The sequence below is a fragment of the Pezoporus flaviventris genome, unplaced genomic scaffold (genome assembly GCF_033815535.1).
Source record: "Pezoporus flaviventris isolate CSIRO_AGI_PZ_B2104156 unplaced genomic scaffold, CSIRO_AGI_Pfla_v1 ptg000066l, whole genome shotgun sequence".
NCBI lineage: Eukaryota > Metazoa > Chordata > Aves > Psittaciformes > Psittacidae > Pezoporus > Pezoporus flaviventris.
The window spans coordinates 10917232-10938044 of record NW_026892614.1 but is presented as its reverse complement, the minus strand read 5'-3'; the positions used below and the strand labels follow the sequence as shown (position 1 = coordinate 10938044).

The 20813-nt window shown below is 39.7% G+C and overlaps 1 protein-coding gene across 3 annotated transcripts; it reads left to right on the top strand.

The window, feature by feature from the left end:
* Positions 1–4: 4 nt before the first annotated feature.
* Positions 5–16198, top strand: EDARADD (EDAR associated via death domain). Of its 3 annotated transcripts, XR_009746558.1 has the most exons (7): positions 5–160; positions 4289–4350; positions 5040–5079; positions 7760–7848; positions 10608–10653; positions 13168–14105; positions 15416–16198. XR_009746558.1 is itself a non-coding variant. In XM_061471207.1 (6 exons), exons 1-6 carry the CDS (start codon positions 130–132, stop codon positions 13542–13544), a joined length of 642 nt encoding a protein of 213 aa, XP_061327191.1. In that variant the 5' UTR covers positions 5–129; the 3' UTR covers positions 13545–16198. The 3 variants fall into 3 exon arrangements, 2 of the variants coding, with proteins under 2 accessions (XP_061327191.1, XP_061327190.1); XM_061471207.1 differs by having other exon boundaries at positions 4292–4350; positions 13168–16198; XM_061471206.1 differs by having other exon boundaries at positions 13168–16198.
* Positions 16199–20813: the final 4615 nt, after the last annotated feature.

Sequence of the window (20813 nt, the reverse complement as noted above, 5' to 3'; positions counted from 1 at the left end):
TCCCGCGGCGGGCCCTACCTGCAGCGGGGCGGTGGCAGGAAGGGGGCGGTGCAGTGCGGCGGTGGTTCCGGGCACGTCGGCGGCTGCCGCTCGTTCCTCGCACTGGGACCCGCCGCCCCTGCTCGCCTCATGGCCGCTCCGCAGGACCCACTGCCCCCAGGTGAGGAGGACCCCGCCGGCGGCAGGGGGAGGCGACGGGAGGGGTGGCGGCTGCGTCTGATGCGAGCGCCTTCCCCCATCACCGCCGGGAGTTCGGGGCTGCGCGGTGCGGCCCACTGCGCCCCGCTTCCACCCCGCCCGGGGGTAACCTGCGGCCGTGGCTCACGGGAGCCTAGCCCCGGGGGAGGTTAAAAGGGTTTATTAGTTGCGCCCTTCCCCCTCCGCGCACGCTAATTAAGCATGGTAATAATTTATCATGTGCTCTGCTAATGTGATTTAGTGCAACTTGTCTTGTCAAGCCTGCGCCGGTGTTTAGTGTGTAGGTTAGCTTGTGCTTGCTAACAGCACACTGAAAAGACACTTTCATGAAATCCTACACTCCGGGTGTTTGAAAGTCCAGACTCTTTAACGTGTGTGGCTAACGGTGTAAATGGCTTGAGTACCTCATCTTAGGTGTGCCGGCATCACAGCTTCTCCCTATGGATCTGCTCAGTCAGTGATAAAGTTTTGAGTAGTTAACAGGAAACAAAAATGCTCAAAAATGATGGACTTGGATTTTTCAGGTGACCAGATATTACAGTATTATTTGCTGTATTTCCTCCTCTTATTCAAATCTGAAATTCATGTGCCTCTGATCAAAGCACCAGTTGATTTGGGTTTAATCAAAGGGTTCATTTTTGTGAACGATATTAGCACTGTGGTGATCACTTTGCGTTGTCGTGAGTTGTACTTTTAATGTATATGGCCAACCTTAGTGTGTATGTTTGAATACATAACTGCAGTAGACCTTATGTGCTTCATTTGCTACTGGTGGTGTCAATGCTGTGTTGCAAGAAAAGACCTGTAATGGGGGGAATACCATCTCTGCTTCATGTTGCTTTGTGAATCTCCTCCTGCTTAATGGTCAAAATGCTGTGATGTCCTTCAGACTTCTTTCCAATAAAAGGCGCAAGAGCAGATGTAGGATTAGAAGTTTGAATGTGTATATGCATAGGCATATATATACATCTGTGTATATATAAAATTGACAGATTGTTCACACTGGTAAGTGCATAGCATTGCACCCCTGTTAAGAGTGTCAGTATTGAACAAAGAGAAACAGTAGTGATGGGTACAAGTCCACTGTTCCGGTTGCAGACTGATTATGCTGGATGGTCTCAGGCAGAAGAGCTGTGGCAGCCACTGACAGCATGCAGGGGATGTGCAGCAGAAGGGAACCTTGGCAGCAGGCATAGAGCCTGATGTATGTTTGTCCAAGTGGATTTGCATGTGCTGATTTATGTCCATCTGAGTCAACTCACGTGTGGTTCCTGGCAGAAGTGTGGGGAAGTAAATACAGACCTGCAGGAAATGTGGCTGTATGCTGTCAGTGGGCAGTACAGTGATAGTGACTTTTATAAGGGATCACAGATAATGTTACAGGCTGCCAAAGTGACTATGAAATCAGACAGTCTGCAATGAATAGTCAGTCAGATGATACCTGGATTTCCTGTTGGCCTTTCAACATGCAAAACTGTGGATGTTTTACATTTGAGATGGACAGTGAACTTTCCACCCTGCTGTTTTGTGCACCTGCATCCAGCTGTATGACATGAGCTGCAGAGTGCTGTAGGAAAGAGAAAGGGGACATGGCATTTTAATTGCCTTGTTCAGAACTAAATATTAAGTCTGTGGTTTTCAAATTACCTGCCTATTATCATTGGTCAACAAGACCATGGTGAATTACTTGCAGCCCCGTATGTGGAGCCTTTATTCTTAGGTACAAATATTCATATACGTGCCGCTTACAGAGAATGCTGGGACTTGGTAGTACTCTACAACCTAAACCCCATGGAAATTACTGCTCTTCACAGAGAACTAGAAAAACAAAAGGGAACAAATTGAGATACAGGAAATCTGTTTTAAAATATTTTTCAGGATGGATACTCAGGAAGATACAAAGTGTTACGAAGATAGAGATTCACAGTGACTGTGTTTCTGTGCAAGACCTTAGAAAGCAGGAGGCAATTAAAGGTGCCACCTTGCAGGGTGGTACACCCTAGCACCTCTTGTACAGGCACCCTGGGGTCTGTGAAGTCCTTATTTCTAATGCCTGTATTCTTGGGGCTTCTCTCATTTTTCCAGTGCTTCCCTCTGGACTGTGAAAATTAAATTACCAGTGTTGTAATGTACATTGGCTGTATCTTGGAGATATAACAGAAGACAACGGATAAAGCCCTTACCATAGCTGCAGTAGCCACCAGGGTTCACCAGGGCATGGACCTTTTGTGGGCTCTGCTTTCAGATACCTCAAGGCTTCTTTTATATTACAAGAGTGAAGGAAGGTTTTTATTTTTTTGTAATGCATCTAAGAATCCATAAGGAGGAGCTGTGAAGCCTTCAGAATAAATTGACGATAAGCTGCATGCTTTGACATTGGGTTTGTTGGGTCTTAGCTGACAAAGAAGGAACAGTGAGACTAGGGATACCTGGGCTGGTCTTCTACCCTGAAGCTTTTGTTGTTGTTTTTCAGCTTTCCTTCACAGGGTAGGCTTCTCTCTTTGCCCCAGCTCCCTTTCCAGTTCCTTTGCGGCTCTCCACGACAGTTCCCAGTTGCATCCTCTGTTTTTGCCCCTGCTGTCATGCAGGGTCTTACAACAGTTTATTGTGTTTTCTCATATCCCAGTCTGACTCTCAGTCTCTCTGTGTTTGAGTTGGGAAGATTATGGCAGCTTGTGCTGCCCCTTGCTATCAAGGCAGGCCTTATCCAGAACATTCAGTTAATACAATGTTTCTATCATATTTACCAAAAAAGGTGCGTGTGACAGGAATATGGGGTTTGGCTTGGGATTTTTACGTCTTCTACATATGTCTTCCTAAACTTTGTACCGTAGTGTGAACATTCTCATCTGAAGTTTCATAGACCTCTGAATTCTTAAAGCACTCAGTGTGCCTGTGTGCAAAGGGTGTGCTCAAGCCTCGTAGGTGTGCCCCCTCTTATGGTGCGCCTCCTGCCTCGACAGTGTGGGTGTATTTTCTGTGGGCACTAGCACTGGGAAACACTCTTCCTGACTTTGCAAAGAGGGGCTGGGCACAGCACCAGACACCCAGGAACTGCTGCAGCTGTATCACGGAAGCAGGAGGGAGGATGGCGCTGTCCAAGAGCCGTGGGGCTGCTTCTGTCTCACTGCTGGCACCTTTTTTATTTTCAGGCCTGTTTATTGTACTATCTTGTGTTGTCAAATGCTTTAGCTTGTTGTTCTACTGTACTGAGTATATTTGTAGGATGTGGTCCCAAAATAAACAGTTCTGTGCTATGTTGGGACACAGTGTTTATAAATTAATTTCTGGAATTGATTTCTGGGCCTGTGTTCTAAATGCACTGATTTTTATAATTGGGAGAAGGTAATCACCAAATACTGATTCAAATCACTTCTTTCTTGAGGAAATGGCAGGATGTTGTTGAATTACAGGAGTGGTTTGTGAATCCTGACTTCTGTATGAGATTTGTTTTGGATTCTTTGTGTGCTTTTGGTCAGTACACCACTAGTACTTGTCAATTTAGCCATTGATGTAGAGGGGTTGACGTTTCAACCTTGAATCATCTGTAAGTACTATGAAGATTTATTCTTGTATTCTTTTGATGTTAATATAATTGAAGTTTATGATTCTATTGTATACAAATAATGTTTACCTCAAATATGTTTTTCACTAGGTTTTGTACTATCTGCTGTTTATTATAGTATTATTTTTTGTTGTAGTGGGTATGTTCACTATTTGAATTACTGCTTTGAGGAAAAGAGTGTTGTCATTAGGAGAACAAAACAGCTTGTAGCAGTTTTACTGGATTTTATCCTTTATTCCTGAATTATTTTGTGGTTTAAAATTTGTTTCTTTTACTAAAAAGAATTTAGAATTTTCATTTAAGTCTGTTTTTCATTATCTTAGAGTTGGGTTTCCTTGTTGCATATAATTTCTCATCTATGAGCTAGTAGCTCTGTCATTTTCCAGTTTGTCACGTTTTCTTGTGGAAATGTAATTTGACATAATGCTTGCAATGGCTTATCTTGGTCAAAGAAAAAAGCAAAATATGAATTCCCAGACAGAAATATTTTGAGATTACAAAGTGATAAAGCTTTCTTATTCCCAGCAGATCATGCAGCAAAAGAGCCAGTGGAGGATACGGATCCAAGCACTCTTTCATTAACAATGGTATGTGTTTTGAGTCTAACGGAGTTCAAATCATTATAGTTCTCTATAGTTAGCTATGTAATGCAGAACTGAGGTAAAACATTCAAGAATGTTAAACTGTGAGTATATATGGGGTTTTGCTTATCTGTATGATTGCATTAAATTTTAATTTACTAACCTTGTGCAATTAAAGTAAAAATACCAATATGTAGATAAGTTGAATTGGATGATACCAGCTGAGCAGGCTTTCACAGTACCATTTTTCTTTTTAGTTGAAGATTGGTGACTGACATTCTTCTGTAGTATATGGGTTGGAGGGATAGGAAAACCCACTTAGGCCTTAAAATTTCAATTGTCCTAAGGGTTACTCCTTCCTGTACCTATTTTATCTGATGAGTTGAAGTCACGGGAACAGCGTAAGACAGCAGGCATGAGTGAACCTGGGGAGGGACCAAACAGCGCTCTCTAGTGCTTGCTGGCAGATCAACACCGTTTATGACAAGGTTTTATGTCTTAGGATATTAAGTGTGCCAGTCTTACGCTGATATATCAGATAACAGTAATATGAGTGTTACTATATGTGATTGTAGACAGATCAACAGATAACAATTTAAGGGATGTAACTATAATGATGCGTTGTCACATACTCTTTCTCCAGCACAATTACACTCAAAAGTAACAAACGCCTGTCTCTTGCCTTTTTATGATAGACTGAAAAATACCCTGTTCAAGACACAGGAGTTCCTAAAGGTAAGTATTGCGAGTTCTGTCTGTTCAGGTGTTACAGATCTGTGTTATTATGTGCAGTAAAACAGTTGGTGTTACCCTACACATTGAAATATCTTACTTTTTTTCTTAGATTCATATGTTTTAAATGCAGTGTCATCTTGTGTATTTTTGAGTCAGTTTATATATAACTTCTGAAATTTCCTTCCAAAGCTTAATTTTGATGAAAAAGTCAGTTTAAAGCTATCCTCAGAAGATCTTGGTTCTCACTCTGGAAGGAAAATACAGTGCTGCCATTGAAAAACAGTGTGCAGAGGACAGATGGTAGAAACACAATAGTGTTAGAAGGTGGATTTGAGGAAATTACCAGTGCCTTCAGATTATCAGAAATATAATCCAGAAATACCTTCCAGGTTTCTTGCCTCTGATTGCATTCTCAGCTCCATAAGAAATCAACTCTTCATGCCATCTTTTACCTTTGTCAGGTATTAATAGCATCTGAATTCATTTTCACTGAAAATGAGGTGCCGGAGTGCAGGTTCTGTATTGCACCGAAGTCAAATACTTGGATTACACAGTGTGAATATCTCCTTTATGGTTTCCTTGACAGGTGGCGTGTTTTGTTTTTTTTTGTCATCCTAGGCTTCACCATTGGCTTTTGCCCATGGAATACACTGCAGAGGCTCAGTTGAGGAGCGTTCTGCAGGTAGTATGTTCTCCATCCTGTGTTGCACAGCAGGACTGCAGTAGGGACAGGCGCAGGAAACCATGCAGAAGCTAGTCACAGTGGAAGCTTTTGCTGTGTAAGCAGTGTACCACTGGGGTTAAAAGAAGGTTAGAGACTACTTTGGGGGCTTGAGGGAGCCAGCCAGAGGAAAAGAGCATCTTCTCAGAATTGCTGCTCAGTAGGGAAGGAGAATGCGGGATGAAGACTATTTGAAATCATAATTACTTTATTTGCAGGCAGGTGGTTTGTTCCTTCAAAAGTGTTTATTAATACTAAATCAATTTCTCTGTAATATTCTTTGTCATGTCCTGTTTTTTATTTCACCTGTGACATTATGTCCTCCTCAAAATAAATTAGATAAATTCCTAAATTTTGAATTTGCGAAAGTTGTTTGAAATCAGAGATTGCATGTTTTAAATGCATTTAATATAAAAAAGATTGCCGAGAGGAGGTAGAAATTTCAGCACTTTCTGTAGAAAGGAAGTGAACTCAGTTTTATTTTCATGTGAATACTAATGTAGTTGACATTTTACCTCTTGGTATTCTGTTCATTTCCGTGGTTTAAATTTTTTTATGAGAATGATTTTTCAAAACTATTTCTGTAAAAATGCATACTTAGAAATATGAATTTGTGAGCTAAAAATTGGTATCAATGTGCATGTCTGTTTCTCTGTAACACAAAGTTATGTTTGCTTCAGATTTAATGTTTGAGTAGAGTAGGCTTAATGTTTACATCATGATTTGATTATAATTCTACCTCCGCTCAAATATGAAACAAATTCACACAAATTTTTTCCACTCAAAGGAAGTGGAATGTTGGTGCCCATGCTCTGCATTTTCAGCCAGACCTTTTTGGTTTTTATTATTATTTTTGTTGTTGTCTCTGGACCTACAGTCGTAAAGAATAAAGGTGATCCTCATTAAGCATTTATCCTGCTGGGGGTGGAATGCAATTTGGCTTTAAGTTCCAACAGTGTTACAAGACCAGAAAAAGAGGAAAATTAATTTTAGGTTTTTTTTTTCTTCCAAGTGTAAGGATAAATTCTTTGATTCAGCTCAATTTCTTGAGTGAGATGAGGAGCTATGCCATGTTTCTGCTATCTGATCATTCATAAGCAGCTATTCTTTAATGAGATCTTACCATTAAACAAACAGCAAATGGAAAGGCATGAGCACTACAAACAGCCATCACTATGGCTTACTTGTGTGTAAAAACGTGTAGAATATAATCTCTTCTAATGCTGTGTTAATGGTTGGTCAGCACCTGACACGGGAATTATGCAAATGGTTTTATATTAATCACGCAGAGTGAAATTTGTCTGTTTGCACAAGGTTCACAAAGGGCTTATATATCACTTGTACCTTGTTTTGAGGGCTGAAGTAAGGCTTGAAACGTAAATAAAGTTTATGCTGTTCTGGGGAATGTTGTGCTTTTCAGTGGGCTTCCAGGTCAGTCAATAAACACACTGAAATAGATTACTTCAGCACTTTGGAAAACTCCTGTGTAGTAGCGATAAGTAGTATGAGCTTAATTTACAAAAGGGTGGAATAAAAGGTAAATATTTGTGTAGTCCGTATTTCAACAATTGTTACTGTAAGTGTGACAAGAAAAGCAAAGCAAAAATTACAGTGACTTGGAACAGTTGTCTTCAGCCTACTTTCATATATTGGTTCAGTTTGGCCTTTTGAAAGAAGAGCATGACTCTTGTTTCAAAAATAGTGTGGTGTTTGTTTAAAAAGCAACTGCCACACTAATACCTAGTCTCTGCAAGGTTTATTTTAATTCACACGTTGTGCTCTGCATGATTGTTGAAGTCTCTGCCAAGTTAATATTAGGGCTTTTAAACCAGCATTTCTCAGTGGCTGTGGTATGCGGCTAAAGGTTATAGGTTAGATACCTGTAATTTACATTTGATAGTCTTAATATTTAAATTTGTATTTGGGTGGAAGACCAGTGTTTCACAATCTTTGTCTTAGATGAGGAATACCTAACAGATCAAGTTACACTGGAAATTGCATCTGTGAACATCAAGACCCTTACATCAGATTCTGGCCTAATCCAGCAGGTAAGAAAAATGATGCCTGAATGTAAACTGAATTATTGCTGTTTTTTAAATAAGTATGTTAACAAATAAATCTGTCTTCCGTCTGTATCAGGAGAGTGTGGAATTACTCAGTAAAACAGATCAGGAATAGACTCTCTTTTTTGAGTTCAATGAAGTGAGCTTTTGTGGAGAACAGCAAAAGAAAGGTTATATAATCATGTGTATTTCATAGTTTAAACAAGTTTTGATTAGTGGAAGATGCTCCAAAGAAGAACTGACAAAGAATTAAGGCTTTGTCATGCATGCTTTTCCTCTTTCCTGCTGAGAATAGAGCCAGGGCAGAGAATAAGTGAAGAAGTAAGCAATCCTAGGTTTTGGAGTTTTGCTCTGCGAGAGGCATTTTACTCTTCTGCTTTGAATATGGGACACAGCTCCTAGTATAGTGGAAACACTCTCGTGTTTGTCAAATCTTATGTTGCAGTAGGGTGGGCAGTGCTGAGTGACCTCCGTGCTCCATGGTTACCATCTTTCAACTGAATGTTTTTTGCTGAATTTTAAATAGATTCTCTTTGGGTTGAGCAGAAAACTTGGAGAAGAGAAATGAATGAGCATTTTCCAGCAAGACAATTAAAAGGAGTTCCTTATGCCAGAGTCCCAGCTGAGTTTCATCAGGAAAAAAACATGGGTTTGATATGCATTTCACAGATGGTGGAGCTAACAGTCTTATTCCCGTTATCAAGAGGAGATCATTTAGGGTTTTCATTAGACCTGTAGAGGTCACGACTAAAGTGGGCAAAAAATATTCTTGCTTAATGACTTCCTTTCATGGGCAGTAACCCTACATTGTCCTATTGCAATTACATTACAAGAAAGTTATCTTGAATAAATCTGAGTGCATCTGACTTGATAAAAGTGGATTATAACTGATCAGTAAAAATAGAATTTTTTAAAACAGATGTGTGGCACAAGTAAGTATCTCCGGTTTTCTTTGTACTTTTTGCAGTACTAGCCATTCTTGTTATTTTTTACCACAAGACATGAGTATAATGACATCTCTTAAAGGCATTTAGATACTAACTTTCACAATATGGTTTGAACTTTCATGAATTCATAGAATCTGGGAAATGTTACTGGAGCTCTGGAGCTCAGGACAGGAACTTAGCTATTGCAGACTAAGTGAATGGTAGCCACTTTTTTTCTCTTTTTTTTTTTTCTTTTTTTTTTCTTCCTTTAGTTGTTATTTGCTTGTTTATTGCTTTTCAAACAGGTCTCTGGGGAGGCTGGATCTGTGATGGGCAGCTCCTCATTCTCCCGGTGATTTATCCCTCTGGGGATTAGTTCGTCAGGGTTCAGTAATAATGTTCTACTTTTTTAAGGGATTTGTGGGAATGGAGACAATTATTATAATCAGGATCTCCAGACTTAATTTTTCTTAAACTTCTGGTGCTCACGTGGTGCCATGAAGGTAAAGCTCATGTTTAAAAAGCTCTGTCCAGAGAAAGCTTAAATGGTGCTGGTGGAAAAGTAAACTACTAGAATATAATAGCAAGGATTATTCTGTTGGAAGTGGCATGTGTAGTGTTAGGTCTCTCAAGCAGAGAGCAGACATTTTGTGAGGTGAACTGATGTTGCACATGTGTTCTTGCAGTTTTCAGGGAATAAAGAAATGCTGAAAACAGCATGCAAATTTTTCCTTTCCTAGCAAAGTCTTTAAATATTTTTTGAGGTAGTTTACCTTCTTTATAATTGGACTGTGAATGGCATGTTCACCACATCAACTGAAACTGCCTATATTCTATTTTTAGTGGATTCCTTAGTAAACAAGGTGTAGCAGGTAGGAATAGAGTATCTTATTACGCTGTGTTGTTAACGCAGTTGACTTGTGTTTGCATGCACTGCCTGCAAAATGTAAAGGAGCCTGCTGTGATAGTTTTGGAAGAGTGAAGTGATACAGAAAATCAACAATGTTTGATTGCAGCTATCAAAGGGGAAAATCCCTGTCTTGAAATCTTTCATCTTGAAATCATCAGCAGAAGAAAGCTATTTCACCTGGCTCCACACCCGCAAAGTTAATGTAAGGGCAGCTGCAGTTTCCTGCAGTCCTAGGAGCAAGGTACTGCCTTTCTAGATTTTACATGTTGCTCTCTAAATAGAAGAATAGAAATGTTACAATGTGTGTTGCAGACTTAAGCTGCTAAGTAATTTCATGATGTTTAATTAGCAGGCAAAAAGCCACAGACAGAATGTTTACTTTTAACAGGAGGAGCGTTACACATGAGTCAGCAATGTTCAAGTCCACCTGTTGCCTAGAAAAGCTTCCTATGTATGTGAAGAAGTTTGTGAAAAAGCTCCTCCACTTTTCCTAGATAAATGAAACAATCCCTTACTGCTGCATATCACAGGCAAATTCTTGATTTTTTTCATTACAAAGCATTTAAAAATGTTTTTAATAAAAGCATATGAATTGTTGAACAGCTGTTGAGGGTTTTATACTGTATTATTCAAAAGATGTAACCCTATAGCATATCATTAATAAGGACGGCATTGTTGAGTGGGTATAACCAGCAGGGCAGTTCTGTGAGCCAAAACATGAGAATGCTGTCTGAAAAGACTGCAGGCTGTCAGTAATTCCTTGAAATCGGATATATTCTATGTCTGACTTTACAGATAGCTTGGGTTCTTCTAAGTAATCTCCTGCCATGTGTAAATTAGCCAAATAGTTATTCTGGTGTTCAAATACATTGTTTTGCTTTCATTTATATTTGTTTTCTGCTTTGTAGCCAGAAGACAAAGACATGCAAAGCCATACTGATGACTCACTGGCAGGTAATATGTCAGCTTTACTGTTCTGTATATTTTATTTCTAGGTTATCTTTTAAAGTACTTTATTAAAAATTGGTATTAGTCATAACCAAGAACTGCCTTGGTAAACTAAGGCATTACCAGAGTCATTTACAGCTCCCTCTATGTTCTAAGGGGATGGTGATCAATAATACAGACCATACAAAATGTGTGAGTTGGGCTTTCCAAATAAATATAGTATATCCACCTTTGTAAGAAATCTGTAAACACCTCTTGAATAAGCAGAAGCTGACAGAAGGCTGTGGGGCTTTATCCCATAATTGTATGAGCTGTCCTGGGGATGGAGTGTGTGTGGATGATACACAGCCCTGTTAATCTAACAGTGAACAACTGAGGATTTCCTCTTAGTAAAGAAGCTTGCCCTATTGTGTAGCATTAGGATCATGCAATTAGGTGGTTAGGTCATCATTTGCTTATCGGTATCTAACACCAGGGCATCTTAGAAAAAGCAGGATCTTTTATAATGCTTTTGGTAGTCTGTACACAGTGTAGCACACGAAGCAGGTTGGTTTAGTTTTGTTTACCTATAACTGTGCCCTGTGTTTTCCTTACACCTTCATCCCTGCTGCTATTGGAGATAAAACTTACTTTGGCATCCTTGCAAAGCAAAGTAAGATGAAATTGAGATAGGTTGCTTGCTCTCCTGCCCTTTGAGCCAGAGGCTCAGCAAGGGCTTTGACTGTATATTCATTTTGCCTTGTTTGTGTAACTAGATATTGGTACAAGCGAAGCAAACAAATTTTGTCTCACTTCAACAAGAGTTTATGGTGCACAAAAAGAACAGAGTACTTAACATAGATATTTCTATACAGAACAGCTGCAAGGCCTGTGGAATACCTGTGAGTGAAGTTGTCACCAGAATGTGTTTCCCCTTAGCAGGGAATCTGAGCATTTGTATGAAGTTATGTGTCTGCAGCAGTGTTGCTGCATGTCCTAACTTGTTGAAAACTTCAGAAATTGTCTCTGGCCTGCTAAAAAAGCAAGCTGATGAGCAATGTTACAAAAATAACAATAGCCTGTTCTTCCCTTAAAAGCAAAACCTAAAGCCTGTGCAGAAGCTACATTCAGCTCACAATTTGATGGTCTTTCTGGATTTTTCACATAATCTGACAATAATTACTGCAAATGAAACAAAAACCCAGACAAACACAAAACAAAACAAGAAAACCAACGACCAAAATAGGACACCTTCCCCACCAAAAGAAAACAAAAAGTCACAACCTTAACAGATGCTGTTGTCTGTATGAATAGGTGGCATTAAGTACCAGATCTGCCCTTTGCCAGGGATACAGTTCAGGTCTCTTAGACTGGCACTGATCCAGCACTTGTATATTGTGTGTCACAGTTTTATATTGGTTTTAATTACTCTTTTGATTAATACAAGTTTTCTTATTGTAGTGTCCCTTTTTCAAAGAGTTTCATCCCAAGTAGGACCAGTTATTTCCCAAGCTATCCAATAAGGCTGAAGGGAAGAAGCTTTAGAAAGTGCTTGTAGGCAGCATTCATTATCTACCACTCTTTGGAGATACCACGTTCTCCTTGCCTTCAAAAAGGAGCAGGGAGGGTTAAGGTCATATTTGCAGCTAAAATGCTCACACAGTGACCTACACCACTGTAATGTTAAAGGTTTTGGTATTAGTTTTTAACTAGCAGTATGACTAGAACTGGTTTCTGCAAACTTTTACAGGTTATTAATATATAATATTGCCTGACAGCACCACATTGTTCACACTGCACACCACATTGTTTCACACTGGGGAAATACTGACTGGTGTGTGTGGAAGACCTCAAAATGGCAATTTTTGGTATTTGATGCACATTTTGGAACATATCACCACCTACATCCAGCAACTTGGTATTCTGGAGGAGTATGCACTTTCTTCCTTTCCATAATGTACATTTTAAACAGGCTTGCTTGGTAGAACAGGGCATCTATTATTGTAAGAGCCCTATAAAGCAAAGGAACATTTGAACTTACTCATTGTTTTAAAATACTAAATGTTGTGTTTGCAGCTGTCAGCAGAGATTCTCCTCATGAAAATGTCTCATGTAGTTATGAAGGCAGCAGCTCAGAAGTGCAAAACCTTTTCCTTCTTCCTCCATCACATGTTTATGAGATGCATGTCATATGCACATAATCCTGTTGGTGATGTAAGCAGGGGTTATGGCAGATTTGAGGAAGTGACATAGTCCAACAGCAAAAAAAAGGAATTGGCTGGATTGAATTGCATGCCCTTTCTATAAAGTATAAATACGATACTTTCAAAATTACCGCCTTTTGATTATAGCGACTGAGTGTAGTGGCTGTTTCATGAGTACTTCATAAGGAAAGGCATTGTATGTCACTATTCTGACTTTCTCTGAAGTTATTCACAGGAACATAATACTTTACAGCCTTTTGTGCTTTTAACTTTGTGTGCCTGGTGAAACCACAGCAATAGATCCTAACTTCTTCCCATGTAATGGTTCTCACTGCAGATCTCAAGAAAACCTGCAAGGAAAATGGCACCTGCTCCTTGTGCTTATTCCGTGCACCAACCATCAGTGACATGCTCAATGATGAGGACTTGTTGTATACAGTGAGGATAAAGCTGGATCCCTGCCACCCAACAGTGAAAAACTGGAGGAATTTAGCAAGCAAGTGGGGGATGACTTATGATGAATTGTGTTTCCTTGAACAGAAGCCCCAGAGTCCCACCTTGGAGTTCTTGCTACGGAATAGTGACCGGACTGTGGAGCAGCTGATTGATCTCTGTAAATTTTATAAGAGAATTGATGTTGTGAAAGTGCTGCTGAAATGGGTAGAGGAGGAATGGCCCAAAAGAGGGAACAGAACTTACCAGAATGACTTCTAGGTCAAAGAAAGTTGTTAGTCCATGCGTGTTAAATGCTGGGACTAGCTGCTACATGGGAAGTTTCCTTTGCAAGAGAGAGAGAAAGCCTGTACTGACGGTTTGTATACTGTGTAAGCTCTATGTACTGTATACACATATATATGTTCTGTGCCCTCGGGGTTGCAAAGATAACCTTGCAAAAGTAGATGGAATATGCAGGTTGGTTCTTGAGTCTACAAATGCCTTCAGTTCCTGTGGTGCTGTTTGTAGGCTTCCTAAGCAGAGGACGTATGAAAAAGCCAGCCCTTGGTTTCACAGCAGTCCTTGTGAACCATGTCAGTTGTGTGTTGTTGCTACTGGGAAAGGCACCACTAGAAGGCAAGTCTTTGGGCCTTTCTGGCAGCCCTTCCTCAGTTTTGTATGTTCTACCTGGTAGAAGATGTGTTATTTTTTTCTTTTTTTTAATTTTCTTTTTAAGCTTTATGATACTGTTTTTGCCACAGGAACACCTCAGTGTTCCAAGCAGCAGTTTGGATTTGCATACTACAGTTGTTCCAGTGTTTCAACATCACGTTCAGGCAAGTTAAGCTTTACATCTTTTTTAGACAAGAATAGGTGTTAAAATAATTATTTGCATCACAGGGCATATATTTGCTATAGAAGAAATCATGCAATTCAGAGATACTTTCCAGCCCATAACCAATAGGGACCAAAAAAGTACTTTCCAAAGTTTTGAAGACAATATATACTCTGAGTGCACTTATCTTGAATGCCTTGCTTTGCAGTGTGAGGTGACAGCTAATGCCTCACTCACAGTATATCCTTAGTATTGAGTATAACTTCCCCTTTCACATGCTGTGGCTTGACCTACTTTCTGTCTCATGCTGAAGTAGTTGCACACTTGCATGAAACTAGCACAAATTTATATATTGATGAAAGCCACTTTAATGGGAAATTAATAGGTAAATTCATCTACAGTCCAGGTGGATGGTTATTAAAGCACTTACAATGGTTTGGACTGATGTTTCTCAAAGAATTTTGATACTATGAATTACAATTTACACTTTAAATATTTTAGAAATTGGTATTTTTCCTACCATTATTCTGTATTCTGATGTTTAACTCCTGAAAAATCAGTTGCACAATACAGTGTGTAAAGTACTTAAGCTATGCCACACAAAAATGTTGTAACTTTAAAATACTTCTAGTTGTTACCCGTACCAAAAGCATCTCAAGACAATACTAATATGTACATAGGTGTATATACCAAAGCACTGGTGAACAGTATGTCAAGATGTGGGAGAAAAATAGAATGGGGTACAGGTTGATGCACTGTTTACTTTTCTCTAGTAGAAATTACTAAGCATTAGTAGCAAAGCTGAGGGAAGTCTAATGCTGTATACTGAGTTTCTTACTCTTAAGAGAATGAAAAGGGACCTCTAGTAATACTATACTATAGATGCTGAGTGATACAGTTACAGAGGAGGTGGAAGTAAAGACTAACATTTTCAATGTCAGGCACTAGTTCTGAGGTGGCAATTTTATTTTAGTGACTTCAGGAAGCTGAAGGTACAGTTTCAAGGGGAAAAGACTGACCTAAATTTGAGGTTTGATTTTTTTTTTTTTTTTTTTCTTAAAACTTGTGGAAGACTGGAATTTTTAATACCTTTTTTTTAAAAAAAAAACATTCCTCATAAAAGCTGCTACCCTTTAGAACAGTAAGTCTTCTAGCTATATATTAAAGAGGAAATTGTTCTTGGGGCTACAGTTCAAATGTTTTATGTTCCTCTTCTAGAAACAGGGGGTTTGTGTTTCTCTTATAGAAAAAGGGGTTTCCTGATAAATGTCTGTCAACTCTTAATTTTTTAAAATAATCTTCTGTCTTTAGGCAGGAGCTCTAGAATCTTCTTTGAGGACTCCTGCTGTGGCTGGGCTTCCTGCTATGTTCAATACCTACAGAGGCAGCCACTGCATACATGCAAATAGCTCATAATGCAGCTTGTCCAATGTAATTCCTATACCTTGGGCCTACTATATCCATGATTTAGGATCATTTGTCAGTGTATAAGTTGTTCTTCTGAGTGAAGAGTGCTGGCGTATATGCCAACAACTTTTCTCTCCCATAATATACCGCAGCTATATGTGTGTGGTGTTATAGCATGCTCTGCTTTGGTAGATGGAGTCCAAGAAGGAGCTGGAGCCCTCACCTAAGAATCACGATGTGAGTATGAGATGATGCAGCAGCATTCCTGAATCGGGATGTGTTCAGCTGGAATCTACCCCTTTTCCTGTTTTATGGCTAAAACTTTTAAAATTTTGAAGAAACACTGTTGTTCCTGATCCCTTCTGATCCCTTGAAGATCTTGAAAAGTCAATGTCAGCTGCTAGGATTTATGTCTGATGGAAATAAAGCTGCTTTTGAGAGTTCATAGGTGGATTCTGCATAAATCCAGCACTGAAGGTTGAAAATGTTAGCCTTATACTTCATCACACACTGGATTACTAATTAGTATACTTGAAATATTTTTTTCCTCTTTGTATGGATTGAGATGTGCACACATTTTTGGGTTTTATATCTATTTACAAGATATGGGGTCTGAGTGTTCAGTTTATGCTTGTATCGTCTGTTATAATGTATACTATTTTTAGAAGAAATATAGATTGTCAAGGGTTGACTTTATTGTATTTGTTTTTATTACAGCTAGGAAAACAGCTGTTTTTCTCTCACCAGTCACCTTGGAACCACTGAACTAGGTGTGCTCTGTAAAAATGCATTTTATCTACAAGACTTATGGCGTCTTAGAGCACCTATCTTTGCAACAGATACAGCTGTTCAAGAAAGGAAGAACACTTTTTAATCTTTAGAATATGAAAAAGGAGTTAATTTTGATAAGATGATGACCAAAGACGTTTATCTAGACACTTGCAGTGGAGTTACTAACTATAGAGAGGTATGAAACCTACACTGGTTGAACTGTTCCTGAATTAATAACCTACCTGATAATGGTTAGAGAATCATATAGACACTGAAATGGCTATCAGTTTTGTTCCATTACAGCTTCTATTCTTGTATGAGACTCTCTCTCTCTTCAGGTATTTCTGGGTTTTTTTGGCTGCCATCTCTGTGCCTGCAGAATAATCAGTGGCCCTTCCCATCCTCTTTAGCTTCTATGAAGATATCCAAACCACTGTATTCTTTCATTCCTACAGCTTTATCTAAGACGTGATGAGTCTAATAACCATTCTTCAACAACAAAGTTGTGTGCTCCAGGAGCCCCTAGTTTTGCTGTGAGGTCAAGTATGGGGCATCCCCAGCAAAATGGTAATTCTTGTCTTCATGCCTTTCTTTCTGCATGCCCTTTGATCTGTGGAGAGGAAGGCAAGATGAGTTTGGGGCTGTCCTTTGGAAGCCCACTGTAAAGGACAGGGTAGTCAGTATAGGTCCAGGTCCTTGCTTGGAAATAAGTTGTACAGAAACTGTAAACCATGCTTCTTTATTCACTACTGAATAATGGAGCTTGCAGCACTTTGTGCAAGAGAGTGCATGTTTTCCACTGTCTCAAGCTGCCTCACTCCCACAGTTCCGAGTCAAGCTGTTAGCAAGTGGGAAAAAGTGTGAATTCTGCCTTATGGTGGTTTAACTTAGGGTCACACTGTTGACTTGTGGCCAGATATATTTGGAAATTTTTTGTCAGCAGAATCGCTTAAATAATATCAAAAAAAGTACATGGCATTTATAGTAATGTAAGGAGCAGCCTACTTCTGTAACTTCTACAGCATATCATGTTGTTCTGTCCATGAAGGAAATGCAGTTAGTGATTCTTAACTAATTTCAATGTATCTTGTAAGTCTGAAGTTTTGGGTCAGTTTTGGACAGTAGGGCAGAGTGCTGCTAAATGAGGACTTGGGCTTGTTGCCTGTTTTGCCTGAAAAGTGCTTTTCCTAGTCCCTGAGCTCAGCTAGTCCTGATTGCATTACTAAGGTCAGTTGTTGCCCTTAAGTGGGTAGAGAAGATATGGACCTACTGGTCATACAGGCTGAATATAGCAGCCCTAAGAAGAATTTATTTGGAAAGGTGGAATCTGTAGTGTTTGTTTGCCTGTACCTCGGCCAAGGACTGGGACTGACTCCATCTTACAAGAAACTGATGGCAAAGCAGAGTTTACAGGCTTGGGGAAGGCTTACCTGTATCCTCCCTTGGGGGAAGAGGGGAAGCAGCTAAACAGCTAGACAGACTTACTAGCTGGTTTGGTCTGTGTATTTTACATTTGCAAAATGGTGATTCTTGATTTCAAAGGCAGGTTGTTGGGGCAAATGTGTATTTGTTACTGTGGTAAATGTGAAGAAAATAGAGCAGCGTGAGTTCTGTTAGGGTGGCATCAGCAAGGTTGCTGTCGCCTTTTTAAATTTCAGCATGAAAGAGTACTGGTATGTTTGCTTTATTCAGGCTTTGTTTACTGGCCTTCACAGTACTATGAAGATGAAAATTAAAATTTGAGAAGAGATGACAAAGAAGTATCTTCTGTCAGAAATAACTGGTGAGAAGTAATGTATGTCTGTGGTGTTAATGTTCTCTTTCCTCTGATGTATGTACAGAAATAGTTTCCTTGACTAAAAATTTTAGTTATTTACAACTGCATTATTTTTTCTTTTTAGAAAATTCCAGAAACAAGGCCAAATGTGTTAGCAGCTTGGATAATAAATGTTCTGTGTACATCATGAGACAGATATGCAACTTTACATAGCCACGTGAAGCTGCTTTTTTTTTTTTTATTATGAGTTTGCTTCAAAATTATCCCGTATTTAGAATCGTAGAATCTAAGAATGGTTTGGGTTTGAAGGGACCTTAAAAATCATTCAGTTCCAGTGCATTTGTCTCTGAAAATAACCAAAGTTTCATGTTTTTGATGACGTAAAACACATTCACACAACTAAAAAGTTTCGTAACAGGAACAGTCATGATAAGAATCAGACGGGCACCCAAATCCTTACACTAGCAAGAATACCTTCAGTCTAAATTGAGGATATTTTTTTTTTTTATGTTTGTGCTTAAGATATGTGAGCTTCCCATACCGTTCTCAGGCTTCAGTTCATTCACAATCCTATAAATAGTTTACTAGGGTTTTTTCTTGTTCTAATTTACTCGTGTGTACTTTTTCTGAAGCTGTAGAGTTTATGTGCTCAAAGGGCTATTAAAAGACTATTTCACTCTAACCATCAGGAAACACCTACCATCTCGTGGTAAGAGGTGATATTGCAGCCCTCTCGTATCCTTCCAAAAATGCAGGAAAGGCTGAGGCCAAGTGAGCGGATTGGTAAGTGCAAAGACCCACCGAGGAAATCCAAAGACAACTGCAAAGAGGATGATGGTGTAGCTAAGGTGTGAAGGTGTAGTCCTAGGGATCTTGAGTCTGGCCACTATCTCTAGTTTGGAGAACATCACACAGTTTTGCATTTTGCACAGATGTGTGATGTTTCTTATCTCCCTAAGTAGATAGGGACTGAGTCACTATGGTTAGACTTTGGCACAAGCATCTTTTCCAAGGCAGACAGGGCAGGAATAGGCACAGGCTTGCACTAGTATCTAGTGGTGCATTGCCATATAAGCAGTATGTACTATGGAAGAAGCTTCTAGTTCTGGTTAGGATTTTCCTTGTGGGTTAATCAGACAATGATTCATTAAAATATACTACATGCTGCCATGGAGCATGTTGTTGAGGCCCAAAAGTGGTGTCATTGACCTAAAAATGAATTGAGAAATTCATGGTCTGTTTATTCTGTAAGATGGTGCAATTGTAGCACCTGGCCCAGAAAGTCCTAAACAGCTAATGGTCAGAAGCTGAGGGTGTTGTAGTGTTTGCTTGTCTTGGTTCTCCCTCTGTTCCTCCAGGCAGCTTGTTACAGCCACTATCTGTAATGGCTGTAAGACTCTTTGACTTGATGTGGTACAACCAGCTTTGTCTTTACCAGACCATTGATGTTTTGTACCAACCTTGAAAGAACAGCAGTACTTAAGAAGCTGTTATGGTACTGTATGAATCAGAAAAAGGACAAATGTAGCCAGTGGGGCACCCAACCCTGCCCTCCTGCTAAAGTCAGCATAATTTGGGGCTTTGGTACATAAGCTAGGAAAAAAAGCAAATAAACATATCTGAACATGGGGAAACCACAAGTAACCTATTACAGAAAGTGCTGGATAGGCCTAAAAAGGAAAAGCAGCTGCTTACATAAAGGGAAGAATGGTGTTTTGAATTGTGGAGAGAAGTGTTGAAAAAGGGACCTGTGAAAGGTTTTGCAATGTGTTTGTGTCAAGTCTAAGGACTTCTCTTTAAGTAGCTCACCGTTACTTGGTAGAAATTTTATAATTGGAACTGTGTATAAAATATTGGGCCAAGTAAGTGTGACTGTGTATGTTGTTATCCTGATTCTAGAATCATAGAATAGTTAGGGTTGGAAAGGACCTTAAGATCATCAAGTTCCAACCCCCCTGCCATGGGCAGGGACACCTCACACTAAACCATATCACCCAAGGCCTTGTTCAACCTGGTCTTGAACACTGCCAGGGATGGAGCATTCACAACCTCCCTGGGCAACCTGTTCCAGTGCCTCACCATCCTAACAGGAAAGAATTTCGTCCTTATAACTTGCTGCCCTGAGAGGTACAGGTATAGAGGCTGGGAAGCAAGGATGGGAGTCTGCTTAAGAAGTCTCCTTTGAGAAAGTAGGATACCATGTAATCATGTACTTTGTGGTGCTGCTGAAAACTGGGAGGCCTTGGAGGGCAGGAGCAGATAGCCAAATGGCAGCACATTGCTAAGGCAGCTTGCAGAGCCAAATCACTGCTGGAGTGACTCCCAAAGGACAGAGCAGCTTGTAATGCTTCTGGGTCTGGTGCAGTTTGGATGCTGCCCTGCTGCGCAGCAGAGAAGGCACCAGTCTCTGCTTTGGAGAAATGCAGATGTAAGATGTGTTTACTGCAGGATGAAAGAAGCAAACATAGCAGCTCCTTTACCAAGAAATTACAGGAGGGCTCAAAGTCATCTATGGCTGTAGTCTTTCTATCCAATGAAGTGGTGTTTGTTAAGCTAGTTAAGTGAATATGTGAGAAGAGGTTAAAAATAGTGCCTGGTCATCAGTTCAATTTTCTCAGATCTCTGAGTGAGCTTTAACTGTTACTAGCATGGCCTATGTTGCTGTCAGAAGCTTACAGTGAAGCATGCTGCAATTATACAGGTGATTGTAACACACTGTGTCAAATCCATTTTTGCTGACAACAGACTCGGCAAGCAC

Bases quoted from the DNA above. Each gene is read 5' to 3' on its own strand.
- EDARADD (XM_061471206.1), top strand. From the start codon at position 130: ATGGCCGCTCCGCAGGACCCACTGCCCCCAG. The intron at 161-4,288 runs GTGAGGAGGACC...TCTTATTCCCAG, and splicing joins GCAGGACCCACTGCCCCCAG to CAGATCATGCAGCAAAAGAG. The intron at 7,849-10,607 runs GTAAGAAAAATG...TCTGCTTTGTAG, and splicing joins ATTCTGGCCTAATCCAGCAG to CCAGAAGACAAAGACATGCA.